Below are 21,225 nucleotides of genomic sequence, written 5' to 3' on the forward strand. Positions count from 1 at the left end.
CTTTGTATCCATGCAACAATTCACACACTCATTTTAAATGCTTTTTAAAGCAACTGCATGACAAACAGCCAAGCAACAATCCATTGGTTATGCTCAGTTCAATATCAATAAACATGTTATTACAAAGGGAGCAGGGGAAAAATATTCCACACAAGGTTATAGGGTACACTGTAACTGATAAGAATCAGGAGCACTCACAAGCACTAAAGTCTAAGAAGCATGAGAGTATAAACGGTCATGTATCTTCATACCGTCCCAGAACATTGGCGCTTGTCTGTGTGCCATGTGTTCGGAGGCTCTGATAAGATTACGAAGCGATTATAACTGCTGTGGCCCCATGGCTCAAAGGGAACACATCTGAGCCCTTCTTCACCGAAAATCAGCGATAAAAGTTTAGATTCTCACAACCAAAAGGAAACAGCTGGGATTGAAACGACCCCACAGAGTCGGACCTCGTAAAGAAAAAACCAGTTCTGAGGGAAAGGGGGTGCCGTCTCTGTGCTTTGTGATCTCTCTCTGCGGGGCATACCGTGAAAGAAGGAGACACTCTTAAGACCACCTCACCCACGGAAGGAAGGGGTCACAACACAACAGAGACCGCAGGCCTCCTCATTTCCCGCTGATCCATAAAGCACGGGCGTCTCTCTCCCTTAATTTCCCCTGCTGGCCCTCAAACAATATTAGCTTGTTGGCCTCAGCTGGGAGTCCGGGAGTGAGGAAGCGGAGAGCCGGTTTAAACGCGTTCCGGTCGGAGCGGCGCAGAGGCGTTGCTGCTAGCGCTCTCCCAGGGCGTCGGTGTTCCGCCGTCTCGCAGCCCAGCGCAAACGCAAGAGCGCCCATGCAGCGAGCTGCGCATGCGCAGCTGCGAGCACGTCAGGCCTGCAGAGAGCAAGCCCAGGCACGCAGCGGACAAAACACACGCACACGGTTTTACCCATGGAACAGTAATATTCCAGCACAAACCGTGCACACAGTTCACCAGCTCAGATAGCGAAAAACTACCGTGAACCGTACAGTCTACATGGAGCAAGCAGAGGTTCCCTGTATATGACACATCACATTGTTAATGTTATGTATTCATGTTAGGTTTATTGCAGATAAATCAAAGGGTAGTGAGGAATAAATGATTTGTGAATATATTCCTTTATCTTATCCTTTATCATATTCCTATGTCTATCTGGTGGAAAAAACACCTGCAGTGATTTACCTCCCAGCAGATGCAAGCTGGCCCTTGACCATTGGGGATGGACTTTATTTATGTTCTAAAACTTATGGTTCTTTACTTCAAGAGCATTGCTCTCTCATGAAACACAAATCACATTATGTTTAACATAATGAAAATGTCTACGTTACTGGCTGCATGAAGAAGCAGCATCCAACTGATCTGAGGTCAGGTGTGAAGGTGCACCTGGAGCAGAGTAAGAAAGTAAAGTTCCTCAAGGTTTTCAGAGAGGAGGAAACTGAAGGGTTTGTTGATGGCTTGCTCCGCTGGGCTCAGGCACATTGAGCACAAAACACTTTTTAATACACCTTTTGGATGAGAGATTAAACACAGGTACTGACTCGCTCTGGTCATTACAGGCAATCACGCAGGGGGGTCTTCCCCGGCGTCCTGGTCGAGCTCCCACCCTGGCTGTCTCAATCTGGCCATCTCATCACCCCACAGCCTTTAATTGGCTGAGTTAATCCTCCCCCTTCCTGACTCAGCTGATAGGCTGTGAGTGTTCAGGCACAAAATGGCTGCCGTACATCACCCATGACCCACACGGGTGCTGCACTCTGGTGGTGGTTCAGGTGAGTCATCCCCCTCATGTCCACCACCTCAAAGGGCTTTCAGATCCATAAATGCTTCTGCATAAATGCAATCTGTTACTCATGCATGAGTGAGTGAAAATTTTTGTGTCGCAGCCACCCTACATTATGGAAACAGAGTGTCGCCCCTGAACTGTCACTCCTCGTGCACAAGCGTGTGGTGACTCATTTAAAAAAAAAACAATAAAAAGGTGATTCAGTGAATGCTGTCTCTGTGCTGATTTTGAGGTTCTGACTGACTGCTCTGAGACGCCCTCCTCCTCCTCGTTGGCGTCTGTCAGCGTTTTCCCGACACTCCCTGCATAAACAGCGGGATTGTGGGCCGTGAAAAAGCCGCGGTTAGCAAACCTGCAAAGTGTGAATAGATTTGGCACGCTTTCAGAGGTACGCGGCCTTTTGAAGAGCCTGTGGAGATTACCCAGTCGGAGGCGACTGGATTCGCTGGTTGGGGTTATAAATACCTACAAAGGGAGAGTGAATAAAGGGCTTGGGTGAGAGCTGTCGCGCTCGGTTGCCTTGTCGCAGGCTCCTAGAAGAATGCGCTTAAGATTAGCGCAGGATTCAAAGGGTCATATTCACGCTCTTGTCACTGCCAGCTCTGAGAGGAGGCTGATACCTCACTCCTCTGCCCCTGCCCTGTAGAAATATACCTTCAAAGGGGAGAAACTTTTGAAAGAGACTTTACTGCCTAACCTTACATGACACCCACTACAATCCCACTTAACCAAATCTAGCCTGCTCCAATCAAACTTAACCCAGCTCAATCCAACCCAACCCAACCTAAACCCACCCATCTTAACCAAACCCAACCAATTTAGCTCAACCGAACCTGCTCCAATCAAACTTAACCCAACTCAATCCAACATAACCTAAAGCCAACCCAATTCAGCTTACTCCAACTCAATCCAGCCTAACCCAGCCCAACTCAGGCTAGTCCAGCTCAAGACAAGCCACAAAGTCAGCCTACTTTCTGATGGATATATTGCAACTCTGCATGGTTGGGCAAGGTGGTATTGAACACGTGGCATAGGGGTGACAGCACAACCCACAAGATGTAGGGGTGACACACGCTCACACACTGAACAGCTAAACAACTGCTAAACTCCTTAAATCGCATAGCTGCTTGCTGTGCCTTCACTGCTCGCTGTGGCAGCCAGGTCACACTGACGAGCCACCGCAGGGTGAGAAGCAATAAAGGAGATCCACGCGCCGTCGGACAGACGGCTGTGCGCAGCGGTCCCTCAGGAATCTCACGGGAGCGCACTCACAGACTGCTGCTATTAGGGGCTGGTCTGGATTTCAAGCTGGATTCAATTTAGCAGCAGGGAGCTGCCTACTAAATCTAATGGAGCATTAAATGTTCCCTAATGCACCTCTGCTAGCTGCTGTCCTTATCTCTGTGCCCAGTGTCTATTGGAGAATAATTATTTGCGCTCGCACCAGATCCTCAAAGGGGACAGCTCCAGAGTCCTGCCAACAACAAAAGATCATTCTGTGCCATCCTGAAAGGAAAAGAAAAAAGAGTGGTGTGTGGAGTGTGTGTGTGGGGGGTGTGTGTGTGTATGTGTGTGTGTGTGTGTGTGTGTGTGTGTGTGTGTGTGTGTGTGTGTGTGTGTGTGTGTGTGTGTGTGTGTTTGTGTGTGCACAATAAGACTGGCAAAAGATCAAGGGCAAGATGTCACTGGCACATAGAAAAGGTCTTTGTTTCGTGTTTTGCTGACTGGGCCCATTTTGCTCAGATGATTAAACTGTAAATCTACTCATCCTTTTAGATCTCATGTTTTTTCCTCCTCCTGACCTGGCAAGTTTATCTCACGAGATAAATCTCTCTGCCAAAAAGCTGACAACAGGAAGTACGTTCACGTGACTCTTATCCAAAAGAAAACTAACATCCGTCAGAATATATGATTAGGAACACAGTTAACCATTGCAATATATCATACAGTCAAAAAATTCACCAAAATGAAATGTCCAACGTGATGAATGTGTATATTATTATGGCATTTTAAGATCAATCTGAGTCATATGTCACTTTTCATGTTTTCCCAGATATTGCTTTGTCATTACTTTGTCATATATTATTTTGTCACCATGGTAATCTCACTCTACAGCCTGCACGTGTCTCGATAATTGAATCGTTTTCCTGGGACAGGCCACCGAAGTCTCGCAATCTGAAAAACAGCCCCTGTACCGTGACGCTGCGAAATTAATGTTTAATTAACTCCCTTAACAGCGCCTCAGTGATTCATGCCTAGCGCTAGAATTAAGCCTGCACTGCACACGAAAAGCCTGCAATCGAGGAAGGGAAGAGATCTGAGCCAAGGTGGTCATTTCTGCGTCTGCTAACGGACTGATAAACAGCAATGGGGGTTCAGGGGTTCAGGGGTTCGGAGGTTCGGGGTAAGAGCCAGGATGACAGGGGCAGAGTAGGCAAGTGCGGGGCAGCAGTGAGGAGGCCTGATTTTGGGAAAAGTCCCTTCCCTCCGCCCCAGGCTCGCTAATCTCCAGCAGACTCTGACGAGGGATCGAGCCGCCCGCTCAGATGCTAATTGCTCTCTGCCAAGCGTGATGGGAGCCCTAATTGGAGAAAAGTGACTTTCTGTCTGGCGCCATATGGTGAGGCGGCTCGGTGAGACAGAGAGGGAGTGGGGCGGAGACGGGAGGGGTGGGAGAACAGGCCCATCAGGACTCTTCAGCAGGCTCAGAGCCCCCCCCCTTCCCTTCCCTTCCTCTCCCCAGGTACCTGGGACCCAGCACCACATAGCACTGGAAGAAGGTCCTCTCTGTCTGCAACTCTGGCCTAAAGGAACTGCTGAGGAGTAGTAGACCCTACAGGACCTACAGATTCTGGCTCACCGAATGTAGGAGAACCACAAGTGTTGCCTTAAGCCTAGGCCTTAGCCTCACTCATGCCCCTAGCCAGGGAGGGAAAGGAGGGAGGGGATATCCACTCTGTTGATGCTTTTGAAGCAAAGCTCAGTGGTGCTTTTATCAGCCAATAGCAGGCTGGCCTTTATGGAGCCTGGCGGAGACTGTTCTGCTGTGACAACACAGTGACTGAATGTACTGTACTACTGAAGGAGTGACTCCCCCCCCCCACCGGACCCCCTGGTGACCAACGCCCACCCAGGTCACCCGCCCGCCCCGCTCTCCCACCCGTCGCTCACCCGGCGATCTGAAGGTCCAGGCCTCTTCGTCGTCGAAGTGCGTGTCCCCGGCAATGAAGCGGTCTCCGGGGAAGAAGGCGTGTGCCACGGTGCCCCCCGGCCCGTCGAAGGGGTAGCCGTCGTTGTGGTCGGCCTTGGTGAAGTCGATCTGGATGTCGGCCTCGCTGCCTGCCACCTCGTGGAAGTTGAGGGGCGCGATGTCGCTCCACACCTTCAGGGCATAGTACATCAGCGCCCGCACCGTGTCCCGCCCCAACGCCGCCGACTCCTTCGGGAACGTCCGCACCCTGCGGGGCGTGAGGGACACACAGCACAGTCTAAACAGCACACCGATTTATCCTTATCTAGGAGCCAGGTGTCAGCAACACTGTTCAGCAGTATTGCTGGCAACACAATATGAAGTTTCAGTGAAGCTGACCTTGTACTAGTATGACAAGCTATGATGTACAAACAGCACATTATCAAATTTCAACCTTAAAATGAAATTTCAGCTGTATAGTCAGCACTGTGGAACAAAGTTGCTTTGTAAGTGTTATTCATAGGAAATACTATAGGCAATACATTACATTATTGGCATTTAGCAGATGCTCTTACCCATGGCAAACTTACATGCGTTACAGTTTTACATATTATCCATTTATACAGCTAGACATTTACTGAGGCAATTCTAGGTTAGGTACCTTGCCCAAGGGTTCAGCAGCAGTGCCCTAGCAGGGAAAGGAACCGGCAACCTTTCGGTTAGGAGTGCTGCTTCTTACCACTATGCTACACTGCTGCCCAGCGTATATGAGAATAAACATAAACAGAACATTTTTTTCCAAAATTATTTTACTTCATTTTATGGGTATAGTCAGCATTAGCAAGCTTCGACACTCTTCAAATTGGCCTGTTTTCAAATGGAATTAAATGAAGGAGCTCTACTGGGACAGCAGTGGGCTGAAGAGGTTAAGGATGTGAGCTTGTAAACCAGAAGGCTGCAGGTTCAAAGAGGGGGTGGCAACTGAATCCACCTGAGAGCGTGGCAACTGAATCCACCTGAGAGCGTTACTTAAGCTGACCGGCTCTGGTGGAGGTTATTATTATTGAATAAATGCACGGCAGGGATGAGGGTGGCCACTAAGTGAATAAATATTGAATAACATAATGATCTCTCTCTCCCTCCCTCTCTGTCTCTCTGCGGGGATTTAAATAACAAATCTGCTACAAACTCTCATCTTTTCTTTCTTCTCTGTGAATCTGCTCATTTTGGCTCAACACAAGTAGAAGGGGAAAGCTGCTTGTAAAAACAGTCCCATCTCCTCTTCCAAGGGCAATTTCAGCTGAGGTGATGGGTGAGGACAGGGAAATTCATCTCTCATCATCTCTCCCACCCCTGCGCCCCCCCGCAAATCCCTCAGGAACTTTCCCACAAATGTGCCACTTTTCTTCCACGGGAAAAGAGACAGAGAAAATAGATTTTCCCCTCTGACGGCACACACGTTCACCACCCCTCCAACGCACACACTCCATCTCCGGTAACATGGCAACCCGAGGCAGAGTCAACTGCAAGCCAAGGTCGGGGGCGTGTCCTGCCGGCTCGCAGTGAGATGCGTTAATGCGGGGACCGGCCGACTGACACGCTGCATTAAAGATGCGTTTTCCCTCCTGCTGACCTGCAGCTCACTGCTGTGAATAAACAAGCCTTTAAGACATCAGCCAGTGAGGAAGAGTTCAATTTTCTGACCTGAAGGAAATAAAAAAACCATGAGCAAGTCAAGAACTTAGGCAACTGTCTGTAAATAAACTGTCTCAGATTGTGTGTGTGTGTGTGTGTGTGTGATGCTTTGCATGATGTGTGTGTGTGTGTGTGTGTGTGTGCACGCGTGTGTGTGTGTGTGTGAGTGTGTGTGTGAGTGTGTGTGTGTGTGTGAGTGTGTGTGTGAGTGTGTGTGTGAGTGTGTGTGTGTGCGTGTGTGTGTGTGTGTGTGTGAGAGTGTGTGTGTGAGTGTGTGTGTGAGTGTGTGTGCGTGTGTGTGTGTGAGTGTGTGTGTGAGATGGATTTAAGTGAAAGTGAGAGACAGAGGCAGCATTGCCAGTCAGAGTATTTTCCACATGCCCCTCTCACAGACAGATGTGGCTCCTGGCCTGGGATAGGACCAAAAATGACAGAAAGATAGGGGAACCATACCAGGATCATTTAATTTCTCTCTTTTTCTCTCGGTCCTTCTCTATCTTTCCTTCCCTCTCCCTTTCAGTCCATCTCTTTATCTGTCAGTCTCTCTCTCTGTCTCTCCCTCTCCCTCTTGCGATGTTCACTTCAGTCCTGATTTGTGCCCGAGACTCGCGGGATCACAACAATGTCCATCTCTCCCTCCCTCTCTCTCTGTCTTTCTTGTGATCTTCCCTTTAGTCTGGTTTCGCCTGGCCCCTGATTTGTGTGTGTGAGGCTCTCTGGATCACAACAATGGCAGGGAAATTCAGGAGAAGCTCAAACAAACTCATTTCCTTCCCTTTGAGTATCTCAGTGCTTTCAGCAGGCCGCGTCCTGCAGCGGACACCCCGCCCCAATAAACGCATCTCCGTGGCAACCGCCTCACTGGAGGCAAATTATCTGTCACGCCCACCGTGCTCCAGCTGAAATCTAACAAAGCGCAAACGAGGCAGGGGTCTCGGGCCTAGCGTGTCCGTGAGTGTCTGCCTCCAGCACCCCTCTTCGGCCTTTTGTCCGTCTTCACTCTGTGTCTGGCCGACAAAGGGAGACGAAGAACCGGAACTCGCCGCAGAGCAATTAACCTAACAAAAGCCGAAGCAGTGAGTCTGTAGGCCTTCAAGACAAGCCGAGGCATTCTCGCCTCCAGTAAAGAAACCGAATAATACTGTGTAATCCATCTTCCACTGTCAGCATTGAAGGGCCAATCTCCCTCTGATGGATAGACTAGCAAACTTGCCTTTAATTTGCTTTATTAAAAGTTCTGTGGGAAAGCAAGAGCTGAAAACCTGAATCCCCCCCAATGAGTGCGAGATCGCAGTGAGTTTCCTATTGTAGCTCACAGAGCACAAAGATTATGAGGAAATCTCCAAATCTGTAATCAACTGATTCAAATGGCCACTGATGGGATTTCTGAAAGCATAGCTGTCTTATTGTGCATATCTGTCCAACCCTTGCCAAGAACAGTAACTGTTCTGATGTCAGCTCTTAACAGCAAAGTCACTAACGCTCCTCTATTTCTGACTAACCCTTCCACTGACCCTCGTTCAGTGCTCTGGTTGCTGAATCATCAGGAGGCTCAGATGTGCGTGATCAAACAAGCAAATAAAGTCTGCTTTGTTTTAAATTGCTTTCTTCCATTTCGACTCCTAAGTCATTATTAAGAGAAAGCGATTTCCTTTGAGAAAAACAGGACGCTAAGCCTCAGTAAATGTGAATCTGACTGCCAGTCGCCCTCACATAAATCTCTGCCCACTGCCAGTCTAAAGCTCCACAGCTCTGTGCTAGAGCAAACCCATTTCTCCACTTTCCAAATGAGAGATTATGATTTCTTAAGCATTTTTCTCCTGACCCTTGTCACTGATATTGGCAGAGTGACAGAAAAGGAAGGTCTTGCTTTCGACCTCAGTGCTGTTTCAAACTCACAGGAGATGCAAATTCAAAAAATGCAGTCCTGCTGTATGGTTGAATACAGACGTGGAATGCAACCTTGAGGTGAGAATGAACCCATTGTGTTAGCACAGAACAATGGAGCTCTGGTGAAGCTCTGATTGGAGGATCAGCATCTACCTCGACCAACTGCGTGTGGTGATTCAGCAGCCAGTCGCATCCACTTGGTGACGTCATAATGGTCCTAAGCGTCTCCTTGATCTGCCTGACAAACTATCCCTAACAGCAGGCTGGAGGGGGGTAGATTTTACCACATTGTTCCAAAGTGATTTGTGTGTTACAGCAGGCAATCTCCAGCAGGGAGAAAAAATGAAGAGGAACAAGACACAGGTGTGACACTGCAGGAGAGAGAGGCTTACGCTGTGTGACTGCCAGATTGTGTCTTTGTGTGGTGCCTCTCCACTGAAGCTACTTCAGGGAGGATAAAGACAGGGTCGTGTGTGCCGGTCCTGCAGTGTACCCACTCTCTCAGGGACTGTTGTGTCAGACCGCTGGGCTCCACGGTGTCTCCATGACAATTTCACAATTGCACAGCTTGCTCTGTTTGTTCCACAATTAAAGAGAGAGCAGCAGTGATCTGTGCCCTGCCTGTGGGAATGTGAATTCTTTGACAGACAGTGTGGCGCTAATATCCTCTGTGCAGAATCCACATGCTGAAAGAGGGGTTTCAGATTTGCTGTGGACCCCTGTCTCCCCCCCCCCCCACCCCCCATCCTCAGTCCCAGGCTGTACCTCCAGGACAGGTGTCGCTTGTTCCACTTGCCCTGGGAGAGCAGCGCCCGTCTCCGTCGCCCTGGCGACTCCCACTCAGAAACATCCGGGAGAGAGCACCGCGGAGTCTTCATCAGGCCCAGGGTCGCTTGGTCTAGGAGCCAGGATGTACACACACACACACACACACACAGTGCACACAGACAAGCACACAGACACACACACACACACACACACACACACACACACACACACACACACAGCAATGGTAAGTCTGTCTTCCATGGCATCTTTTCTTGTCAGTTTATGATTCATTCTCTGTGGCAGGTCAGCAGGAACACACATTAGTATTAATCATGCCTTTGAAACCAGACGCCATAAAACCTGTAAGCACCTAGCACTCCTGTCTCCTCCAGGCCTCCAAACTTCTGCATGGCTCTGATGGCTTTGGTCAGGGCCTCCTTGGTCTGCAGCTGGCCTGTCACAGGGTCTGGGGGTGGCAGGTACCCAAACTTGCTCAGCCAATCCTGCACCAGAACAGCAACACAAAAACAACCAATGAGACGTGGAGACATGGATGTGCCACTGCCATATGACCAACACATCTTTAAAAGAAAATAAACTGCAAGGTCTTACTTTACAATATTACTCTGCTCTCATTAAAGAGTCATATTCACTCAAGGGCAGCTGCTCCAAATTACAGAGATGGCCATCAGTTAAAAATGGAGAGTTTTACATACTCAGATTGATTCCTGAGGTCCTGCTTTCGGTGTAAATGAGGATGAGAATCAGACCTTACACTTCGCCTCAGGCTCTGCCTCAATCAGGCAGCCTTGCAAATGCAGACATGCTGTGATAAAGGCCAATCATGCTGACCGTAACCACAGAGAGCAGCATTGCTCCTTACCCACTTGTCTATTGTGGGATCTGAACCCTCCCTGTAAAAAGGGACTTAAACCCTCCCTGACATGGCTGCAAGCTGGAAACTCTACCTGCGTTTGCCACTACAGACATGAGGCTGCCAGTTGGTCCAAAATGCTGATTATGATTGTCATGATGACTGTCATCATCCTCATGGCTACCAATGTGATCATAATCACCACCATCATCTCTGTCTTGTTGTGACCCCACCGGGACAAAAACAATTAGCAAAATAACCTCAGCTAGAGAGCAAAATACCAACCGTTATAAAAAACAGCAATTTTCTCATAGACAGACAACAAGTGGATACTCTCGACAAATGCCTCACAACTCACTCCAGGGCGACCGACACAAAAAAAGCAATTACCAAATTAGGGATCGCTCTGAACCACCCAGCTCATCAGTGTCACCATGACATTGAGCACCCGCAAACTCAAGGACTCGGCGAAAGGAACGCGCTTAATTGGAGCGCAGAGCACGGGCGATTCTGGTCGGGGTGGATCCGACCGTTTATTGACCGAGCCTAGCAGACGCATCGATCGCGCCCGCTGACTTCCTGTCGACCCATTCTCTTGCATCTGCGCTCCGTTCTCCGACCCCGCCTCCTGGCGAGGGGGGTCTGGTGCGGTGCCAAGCGCAATTAAATGATCACACAAAACATCCATAGGCAAAACACACTGAGAAGGCGGAAATATTGACCCACCGCAGTGAATAAACAGAGCACCCAAAGAATGGAAAAGAGCACTTAAAGTAAGTACAGCGTCAACACGAGCACATCCCTGTGAGGAAATACCTGGGAAATAAAGCCTCTGACCTGATACTCATCTTCACAAAGCAAATAAACTGAACCCCCCCCCCCCTTTCACTCCAACAGACAGGGGTACTGGGGGAAAAACTGCACTTGTTCTTGACTCCACAGTAGAAGTGAAGGTGTGCGTTATTACTGTAGAGGGGAGAAAATAATTAGCTCCCTAGCCTCTCTACCTAGACGTATAACGTAGCCCAAAATAAGAATGTGGGGAAAAAAAAAACGTATCATCTTTAAAACCAAAAAGAAAAAGGAGAATGTTGAATAGCCAGGCCAAGTCTGATCTTCCACCAGAGATTAAAGACTCCAAAGGCAACTGGAAAGCACAATGTGCTTCTTCCCTTCTGAGCTAAGATGTGATGGAATTGAAGGAATTGTGTGTTCTGGTCACCTCTGAGGCTGAATTATGAGGAGGAACCACAGAGCGGACTCAGGAGTGGCTCTGTCTGTCTGTGTGCTGTTGGAATTATGGCCAGTCCGACCCACACACAATTTCACTGTGTGGCCCGTCTGTCCCTGGGCCCCATGTAACCTTTCAGAGGATGGTAAACCGCATGACATGATGTAGAAAAGAGTGTTCCAACAGTAGGAGCAGTACCATAAGAGAAAACGCCCTTCCCAATAAACTCCACAAAAGTGAAAAATCCTGAAGTGTGCGAGTATGTGTGTGTACATGGGTACACATGTGTTTACAGCATGTGTGCAGTATGTGTGTATGTGTGCACAGTATGTGTGTGTATGTGTATGTGTGTGTAAGTACTGTGTGTGTACGTGCTGTGTGTGTGGTGTGTGTGTGTGTGTGTGTGTGTGTGTGTGTGTGTGTGTGTGTGTGTGTGTGTATTGACAGCTCCAATGCAGTAACACACACACACACACACACACACACACACACACACACCCATTAGTAGTCCACACACAGTGTTCAGCATTGTGGGTGTGATCTCTCCTTGCACTGACTCTCTCCAGGAAAGTCCCAGAAGCTTGCACTTTTACAGGAGTCTGGATCTGTATGGAAGTAACACTCAAGAAGAGCATCTGGTTGGACATTTATATGCGACTTGAAAAGGGCCGGCAGTTGGGTAAATCCAACCAAATACCTTCCCTGACACTTATTCCCACTCTTATTGATTTGCAGGAAAACATTTCGAGCTCTGATTAGACACACATGCGAAATAACAGTTATAATGCACATCACAAATAAGTCGTCAAAATCACATTTCAAACTTTTATTTTCAGACTTTCCTTCTATCATAATTAGCCAATGCTGAGCACTTGGAATATCGCGCTTTCCAGATTATTTATGCGTTGTTCTTTGGTCTGTCCAAAATTTTGCAGAGAACAGTGGGGAAAAACATGGCCAAACACACTGCTTTTAATAGAACCACAGGCGTGCACGGATGGCTTCACAGAACAAATAACTGGCGAAGGGCTATAAAGATTGATCGCAGCGCTCCAGGCCCCAGATGTCCACGCCCGCTGCTTATCCTATATAGGATTTGCTGTGGATTCTACGTGAGTAAAGTGTGAATTATTCTTAGTGTTGATGCTGCCCAGGAGACCTGGAGGTTTGCTCAGTCTTGTTTGCAGATGAACGCGGTCTGGGAGTGTGCTGTTGTTTTTTTCGTGGAAATCTCCTGCCCTTGTCATTAATCAGAACATTCCTTATCCCAGGCCACACACTAACGCTCGCGGGTACACACTTGGCCACGTGCGTTTCATATCCACAGTGAATTTAATCAAGGCAACAAAAAACATAAATAAAAGGACAAGTAACTAAAATAGAAACTCAGCATATTCCAAAATGTACGTTGACTGTGGAACTGAGCAATCACATCAGACTGTACCCTCAGATCCTGATGTGCCACCCCAAATGTACATTATCCAATAAGGAGAAGGGTTGGATGCGCACATAGAACTGATGTTAAAGGACAAAGCTCTTAGGCTTCTAGAGTCATGGAGAAATATTTAGTAGGTTATCTAATGGTGTCAAACACTGGGGTTTGTGCATTCCGGCATAGCGCTGAAGGGAGATCACCCCACCTCAGAGAGCTCTGTGCTACCCAAGAGACAAGAGCCCTGGGCCACTGAAATCCCAGCTTCCTGCAAACTTCAACCCCTTATAGGAAAAATACATTCAGGTGTTTTACCTGAGTATTGTGAAATTCCATCCTTAAATACAGCATGATGGTTTTGTGAGATATCCTGTCAGTCAATCTAGATCTCATTCTTCAAGGGGTCAATGGCTTGCATAGTGGGCCATTTCAAATAGATTTTTATTAGGTTGTCCCACATATTTTAATGACTATGCATGATTAGTGGAGGGTGGCACAGGAGGGATTTGATTGAAGTATTCAAAATCCTGAAAGGGATTAATAAGGTGGACCATGGAGGCTATTTCAAGATGAATTCCTTTAACCAAACCAGAGGCCATGCATGGAAATGACTTCAAACGAAATTTCACGATGACACTAAAAAATGACTTTTTCACAGAGTTATTAATGCATAGAATAAGCTGCAGGGGTTTATAGAGACGCACAAGGCCCTGGGATCCTTCAGGATCAGACTGCATTGATCGATTCTCTCTGGATTATGGACAAAACGACAAGCCAAGACATGCTGATCGGCCTGCTCTTTTCATTACACTTTCTTACTCCTATATGATCCTCTAATAATCATCTCTTTTTAATGGAAAGATATTGATTCATTCCACAATATGTTCTTCATTTTTACCTCGTCTGTCAACATGATTATTTTAAGAAATTCACTATTGGATTTTTAGATAATTTACGTTACAGATTCCCTTCTTCACATATTCACAGTTTATTAAGTGCATTTTCATGCCCTTGTCCCTTGGCCCCACCCCTTGCCGGGTGCAATGCACTGATATGGAACTTTGGGAGGCAGAGGGAATTCTGGGATTTAGAGAAGTGTGATGGAGAAGATCAGCCAATAGGAACAGTGTAGGGGTGAAGGCACTGCACACTGCACAGATGTGTTTTAGCGGGAGGGCAAGGCGTCAGAAACTAAAGCCGACAGCAGTGAAAAGCTCAGGCGAGTCTGAGGAAGGCCGAGGGAAAATATTCACCCATTAAAATCGCCTCAGAAAACGGCATCAGCCGGTTCACTCTGGAGCAGCGTGCAGAGTCCGTGAGCGTCGGGGGAGTCCCCGCAAGCAGGAGCCTGTGACAGCGCTTTCACGCCTCGTCAGCAGGTCCCGCGTCACAGAGGAAAGGCCGCCACATTTTCATGTCACTCCGCTCTGTCCTCTCTGAGATACACGCCAGCTGTGAAGTTTAACATCTAATGCAAGGCTCAAAGAGAGGCCGCTATGGACTGCCCCAGGCCTACCGTGTGCTGTCAGACAGCACTCTCAACTGACTGAGAAAAATGGACCCAGTCAGGAAAAAAACTAGGAAAAATGTACTACACACGTGCATGAATCCACACACACTTACACACACACACACACACACACACACACACACACAAACACAAGCTCACATACACATACACTTGCACACACACAGACTCACACAGACACACACACACACACGCGCACATACACTCACACACTCTCACACACACACACACACACACACACACACAAACACAAGCTCACATACACATACACTTGCACACACACAGACTCACACAGACACACACACACACACGCGCACATACACTCACACACTCTCACACACACACACACACACACACACACACACTTACACACACACACACACATACTGTCGCTATACTTGCTGTATGCGCTTTTGTAAGTCGCTTTGTAAAGCGTCTGCTAAATAAATAAATGTAAATGTAAATGTAAACACAAGCTCACATACACATACACTTGCACACACACAGACTCACACAGACACACACACACACACACACACACACACTCACACACTCTCACACACACACACACACACACACACACACACACACACACACACACACACACACACACACACACACGCACACACACACACACACACACACACACACATAGATCAAAAGATCCTCTCCTTGTTAGGTGTAGGCCTAGACAGACAACACATCACTCATCTCCACTGCTCAGCCTCCAGCTTCCCAGCAGAAACAAATGGGATTGTGGGTAACTCCTCGGGTGTCGGGAGGGGTACAGGGGCATGACCTCAGCCCCTCCGCAGGTCGATGAGGTCTGCCCTGGAGAGGGGGAGGAGCGCAGCCTACACCCCCAGACGCTGGAGTGCCCCGAGCAGCAGAGAGAGGCACAGCCTGCCGACTCCTCCACTCCACAACATCCATATTCAAAACCCAGCAGCACCGGGAAGAAGAGGGTCGAGCCCAATCAATACAGAACCTTTTAATATTCAGCAAATGGACCCATAAACACTGCCTTCTACAGCATCTATCCATCAGACCCGGTCAGCAGGAAGTACAGTGCCTCACCATTCACACACACACAAACAGACAAACACACACACAGACCTCTTTACATCACAGAGCGGTGCGTATGTGTGTGTGTGTGTGTGTGCTTATGTTGTGCTTCACTTGATCTCCTGTTTCTGACTTTCTCTCCACTCTGAAAGAGAAACTAATGGACCAAAGTCCTCTGTTCAGCCTCTGACCGCTCTGAGCAGGGTGAAACCCTGTCAGCTACAAGGCTCAAAAAACTATTTGACATCTACTGGGGGCATTTAAGAGTACAGCTCAGTAAACCTTATTCACCCCTTTAGGGTCTTTGCACATGCAAACCTATTAATCCACATACAAACATATTAATACCATAATCAGCAACAAAGTATGAGGCACACAAATGTGACAAATTCATCCCAGGTTTGCAACAGAGGGAAAGAGAAAGACAGAGAGAGAGAGAGAGAGAGAGAGAGAGGGCCACAGAGAGAGACAATCAAAGAGCTATCTGGCTATCTGATAAGTTTAGCCGCTTAGCCCTGGTGATTGAACTCTCGCTGAAAGGACTGGGAGATGTGTATCTGGCTCGCAGTGGGAGGCAGCCAGTGACAGGGGGGAAAAAATTTGCCAGTAGAACAGCTGGACTTCCACCAAAAGAAGACAACCATGGAGCCCGAATGCCAAGACTGACAGTGCTTGGCTTAGGCAGCATGTGGTGGTTCTGAGAAATAAGAAACCCAGGGAAAGCCTTTGGATGTATAAACCAATTATAAAACTGCCATGTGAAGGTTCTTGATAGGTTTTTTATGGTATCTGCTTGCTCTCTTACTGTAAGTCTTCATTATTAAATTCCTAATAAGTCTGTCCATACACTGTACTTTAAAATAGGCATCAAGCTTCCGCTTAGATACACATATTAAGTGATTGCAGCATAGTAAAGAACTAATGAACTTTGCAGAGAGTAGCACTAGGGGATCTTAAATTATCCATTTAAACAGCAGGGTTTAAGTACCTTGCCCATGGATACAACAGTAGGGCCCCAGTGGGGAACCTTTTGGGACCTTTTGGTTACAAGCCCTGCTCCTTACCACTGCACCACACTGCTGTTCTGCACCATGAGCTCACAGGGCAGCCCTCCTCTGCCTGAATGAGATGTCGGGAGGTTTCCCCCAGCGACCTGGAGAAATTGTTCTCCATCAGACCAGCGTTGTCACCTTCAGGACCCGAGGAAGGAGCTTAACTGAAATCGTTAGCTGTGATCGATTGGGGACCTCTGAGGGCAGCACCCAAAAACATGCCCTTGATGGCTGCAGCGCTCTGGTCATTTGGGCTGCCCTCGGTGCAGTGATGGTCAATGGAAGATCATGTCACATTAGTCAGTGAAGTAGAGGGTTAATGTCACAAACACACCTGACTGAAAGCGATACTGGAGTCTCCACTTTGACATGACTGAGGGTTAAGAGAGTCTGTTTTAAAGTGGATACCTGAAGCATGTGAGCTCAGGTGATAATCTTACAGATCACAGGGTTAAACGCAGGGTGTGTGTATGTGTGTGTGTGTGTGTGTGTGTGTATGTGTATGTGTGTGTGTGTGTGCGCGTGTATGTATATGTGTGTGTGTGTGTGTGTGTGTGTGTGTGTGTTGGGGGAAGGGGTGGGTAATACAAAGGTACACATCTCTACAGGTACACCAGTTTGCCCACATGGATGCTTTGTTTTTAGTTGACATTTAGTGTTTTGTGTTGTATTGCACACGTATATATATATATATATATATATATATATATATATATATATATATACATGTACAAGCAAATATAAGTGCCACATTGATAAGCTTGGGACTCTTTTCCCATGGCACAAGTTATTGGCATTTCATACTTCAGCAGTCTGACAAAGCAACCCGTTTCATCTCCCTCAGAACCTCAGGGTAGGCACAACATGCCTGCTTTCCCATGACTGCTGGCTCTGCTGGCTCTGCTGGCTCTGCTGTCTTCCTGCACCGCCATTCCAACATCCACTGCAGGCATACTCAATCATTCCAGCACAACCCTAAACAATTACCCACGCTGGAGAAATTCCAAGTCCCACATCAAACCCAATCAAACCAACTACATCTGAACATCATCACGGGTGGTTTTGCCCTTTCTAGTGTGGAACCAAAAATAAAAATAGAATAAAACTCTACTCATGGTAAAAAACAAACAACCCCAGAAATCAGTACCAGGTTGAAGACTCAGCTAAAGCGGTTTCATTTAATTGCTGTGCCCATCCAAACCCTCTGTAATGGTTTGATGTTGAAACCCTTTTGGGCATCGAACTCAGATGGTATCCGGCCAAAAAGAAGGATTCCATAACTCAATAGCGCTGTCCCCTTGTGGGATGTATTCTGTGACAATGGATGTATCATGCTAAACGAATGATGTAGATTCCTAAATATCCTCCTGTAACAGAAAGAGGCAAGGCACTGTAATGGAAAGGCTATTATTGTGTGTTTGCGTGTTCAGTGTGTGTGAGTGCGATTCACTCTTTAAATCTCAAACATGAATCGTGCACACAGAATTACATATTGTCATTACGATGCTGCAATTATGTGTTGTTATGTAAGCAGAAGACTTACAAAAGGAACACAAATAAAAAACAACATGACATATCAAGAGATTATAAACAAGGCAATAAATCATATAATTATCATGATTTCACACACCAAAGGCTCCTGACAGCGTCTTTTCAGCAGAGTCTATGGTGCTTACGAGACGCAACGCTGCGTTAGGCAGCGGGAACATTGTTTTGCAAGTGCAGCCTTATCTACAGGTATGTGGGGAAGCGGTTTCTGAACGGCGCGTACGAAATGCAAATCTCGGAAGCGAGGGCAGGGAGACTGACGGGAAGCGAGAGCGTTTCGCGCGTAACAAAGGGAGAGGCAGAAAGAACAACGCCGCCCGTGCTGAGAACATGGAGTGCTCGCCGCCGGTTCTGACGAACGAGAGAGGGCCTGCAGCTCGACAGGAAGGATCCGTGCGTTTCCAGCTCACCGGGGTGGCCTGTGCGAGTCCCTCTGAGAGGCTGAGGAGCCTCCCAGGTGCCCGTACACAAAGAGTCTGAATGCTTCTGAATACTGAAAGCAACGGGGAGCTTGGATCTCAAAGATGTTCTTTACCTGGTATACTGCGTACGAAAACATTAGCGTCTGGCTCTGACACAATATTAACAACAAGATACAACATTATTACATATAACATTATTATTATTGCATTATCATCAATGTCATTATTATTAGTAGCAATCAGTAGTAATTAGTAGCAACTATTAATTAATAGTTAATATAATTATTAATAACAATTCTCAGACTGCATGTACAAGTTCCTATATTATGATAAAATATTTTGTGATGACAGGTTTTGTCTGAGTCCAATTAGAAGTTGACAAATGGCATGTCAGAATCCCATGACTGCCGTATCTGGTTAACTACTCTGTTGCACTAGTGCTACATCAGATCTACTGCCCCCTGCTGGACGTTGCAGTGCGGTGCGCTGTGTTGTTGTGCCACCCTGTCTGTTTGGGTGCTGTGATAATAACACCACGCTGGCTCTGACTGTGTCCAGCCTCGGCCTCCCTTCAGTGCTCTCGCTAATAATGGCTAATTATCACTTAATTAATGCTGAGCGGCCGTCGCCCGCCGGGAGGGGAGAAACACTGGGCTGTGGAGCATGATGGGAAATGGCAGTTGTGGACCAGGCAGACAAGGTCAGGATTGCCTGGGAAATCCATCACATTCAGCTCCTCTTTAGCCTGGTTTACCAGGGCGTACATGTTCCCTGTTCATGACGTCCACACGAAGGGGGGTCAACACCCTCAGCCCGTGGCTCGGTGTGATCCCTTTTGTTGGACTCCAAGCCAAATGACATACCAGAAGGGCCACATCAAACACAACCTTCATGCTTTGATTGTATGGAAATTCATATCTACTGAGGCAGAAGTGGACTGCAGGTGAATTTTGATTGAATGTTTCTGCATGGTACTACATTTTCCAATGCCCCTGATGAGTGTTTCTGCATGGTACTACATTCTCCAATGCCCCTGACGATCACACGGCCATATGCAGGTAGCAGATGGTGTAACGTATTTTATATACTGTAGATACATATACACATTACACTCCATTTGCTTTGCAGACTCCCTTATCCGGAGCTTATCAGGGTATCTTTGTGTACAGCTGGACCTTCACTAAAGCAATCTAACTCGCTCAAAGGTACAATAGCAGCACTACACTGCACTGAAGCTACTCCGCTGGAGTCACAAGCCCAGCTCCTTACCTACCATACCCTGCCTTCACTCCTTATGGTTTTTGCTTGCGTCGTACTCTACCTCACTTGTAAGTCGCTTTGGGTAAAAGCGTCTGCCAAATGAATAAATGAAAATGTAAATGCCCAAAAGGTAATGCCAGGTCAGCAGCGAGTGGGGCATTGATTGCTCCTACAGGCTCCTGGAATGTGGCCCACTGTGGTGATTCTCTGGGCAAGTGTCCCTGTACTGTTGACCATGTACAGAGGATGACATATATATATATATATATATATATATATATATATCTGTATATCTGTATATCTATAACTATACATGTACTAACACACAGACACCCCCCCCACCCACACACACAAACGATGAGTGTTTTATGGATGCAGTTACTAAAAATGTTTGTCACCAGTACTTCCTTTGTTTTAACCTACAAGGTTAAATAGGAGTGCCATCCACTTCTACTGAGTGGCAGTGGTTACAATTGTAATGATTTCCCTGAAGAGTTATGTCCACCTTTTGCACATGGTTATATTACTGCATTATACTATGCAAATATATTTACTTTACTTATGTTAGCCTATAGGCTTAAATAAGAGTGCAATCTACTTCTAGTGGACATACAGAACAGCATATGAATTATTCCCAGAAAAATCAAGTTTCCCCAAAAAATACATGGCAGCTACTCCACTGTACTCTACTCTACTGTTCCCACAAAAAAATAAAAACAAACAAACAAACCAAAAAAAAAAAACACCAAACAATATCCAACGTGCTTTTAAATTGTTCCGACTGGGCTGCTCATCTGCACTCTCATCTGTCTCTGCAGAGTAAATAGAGATGTTTAATTGGGGAAGGAATCATCACCTCGTTAATGCTGTGGAACACCAAGGTAACAAAGGTGATTAGTGATGCATGATGGGAAATGAAAGGGACAATGCAATTTAACATCGTACCAAATTGATAATTAGACAACACCGGTTTGCACTGCCAAATCTTTTCACCTGTTTTCAGAGAGAGAGAAAAATAATGAATAGGGCAAAGCTCCAATGTCTTTCATTTTTAATTAATTTAAACCTGAGATTCTAAACGTTCCCTTCACAACATTTCAGCCAAAGCTGAAATGACGGCGACCATGTGTGCAGATTGTTATGGGGAATATTTAGAATCTGTTGTAAAATTAATTATTAAGACGGAAAAGATTGGAACTGTGCCCCCAGTGTATTTTTTTTTCATTGGGTTTGTATGGAAATCAGCTTTCAGGGCGGTGCCTTGGTGAGTGCTGAGTGACTGACAAATTTTAAATTTTCTCCCATTTTTTCCTTACACACACAGTTTTCATTGGATTCACAACCATACACAATGACTGTGAAGATGCCTGTTGCTTGGCGTATCCCATCCACTTGAGTGAGCTTTGAGAACATGCTGTCTTTAAGATCCACTAATGATTAAGACAGCAATCCTCCTGTCACC

General features: G+C 46.8%; 1 protein-coding gene across 1 annotated transcript in view; it reads right to left on the minus strand.

Moving 5' to 3' along the window:
- Positions 1-21,225, minus strand: part of mmp17a (matrix metallopeptidase 17a) — a 37,762-nt gene that overhangs the window by 8,039 nt on the left and 8,498 nt on the right. The window contains exons 2-4 of the mRNA XM_036529443.1: positions 9,722-9,854; positions 9,349-9,481; positions 4,980-5,266 (exon numbers count right to left, since the gene is read on the minus strand). Coding sequence (XP_036385336.1) covers positions 4,980-5,266; positions 9,349-9,481; positions 9,722-9,854 — 553 coding nt within the window. The remainder of the gene's footprint in view (positions 1-4,979; positions 5,267-9,348; positions 9,482-9,721; positions 9,855-21,225) is intronic.

This window comes from Megalops cyprinoides, chromosome 5 (assembly GCF_013368585.1).
Source record: "Megalops cyprinoides isolate fMegCyp1 chromosome 5, fMegCyp1.pri, whole genome shotgun sequence".
NCBI lineage: Eukaryota > Metazoa > Chordata > Actinopteri > Elopiformes > Megalopidae > Megalops > Megalops cyprinoides.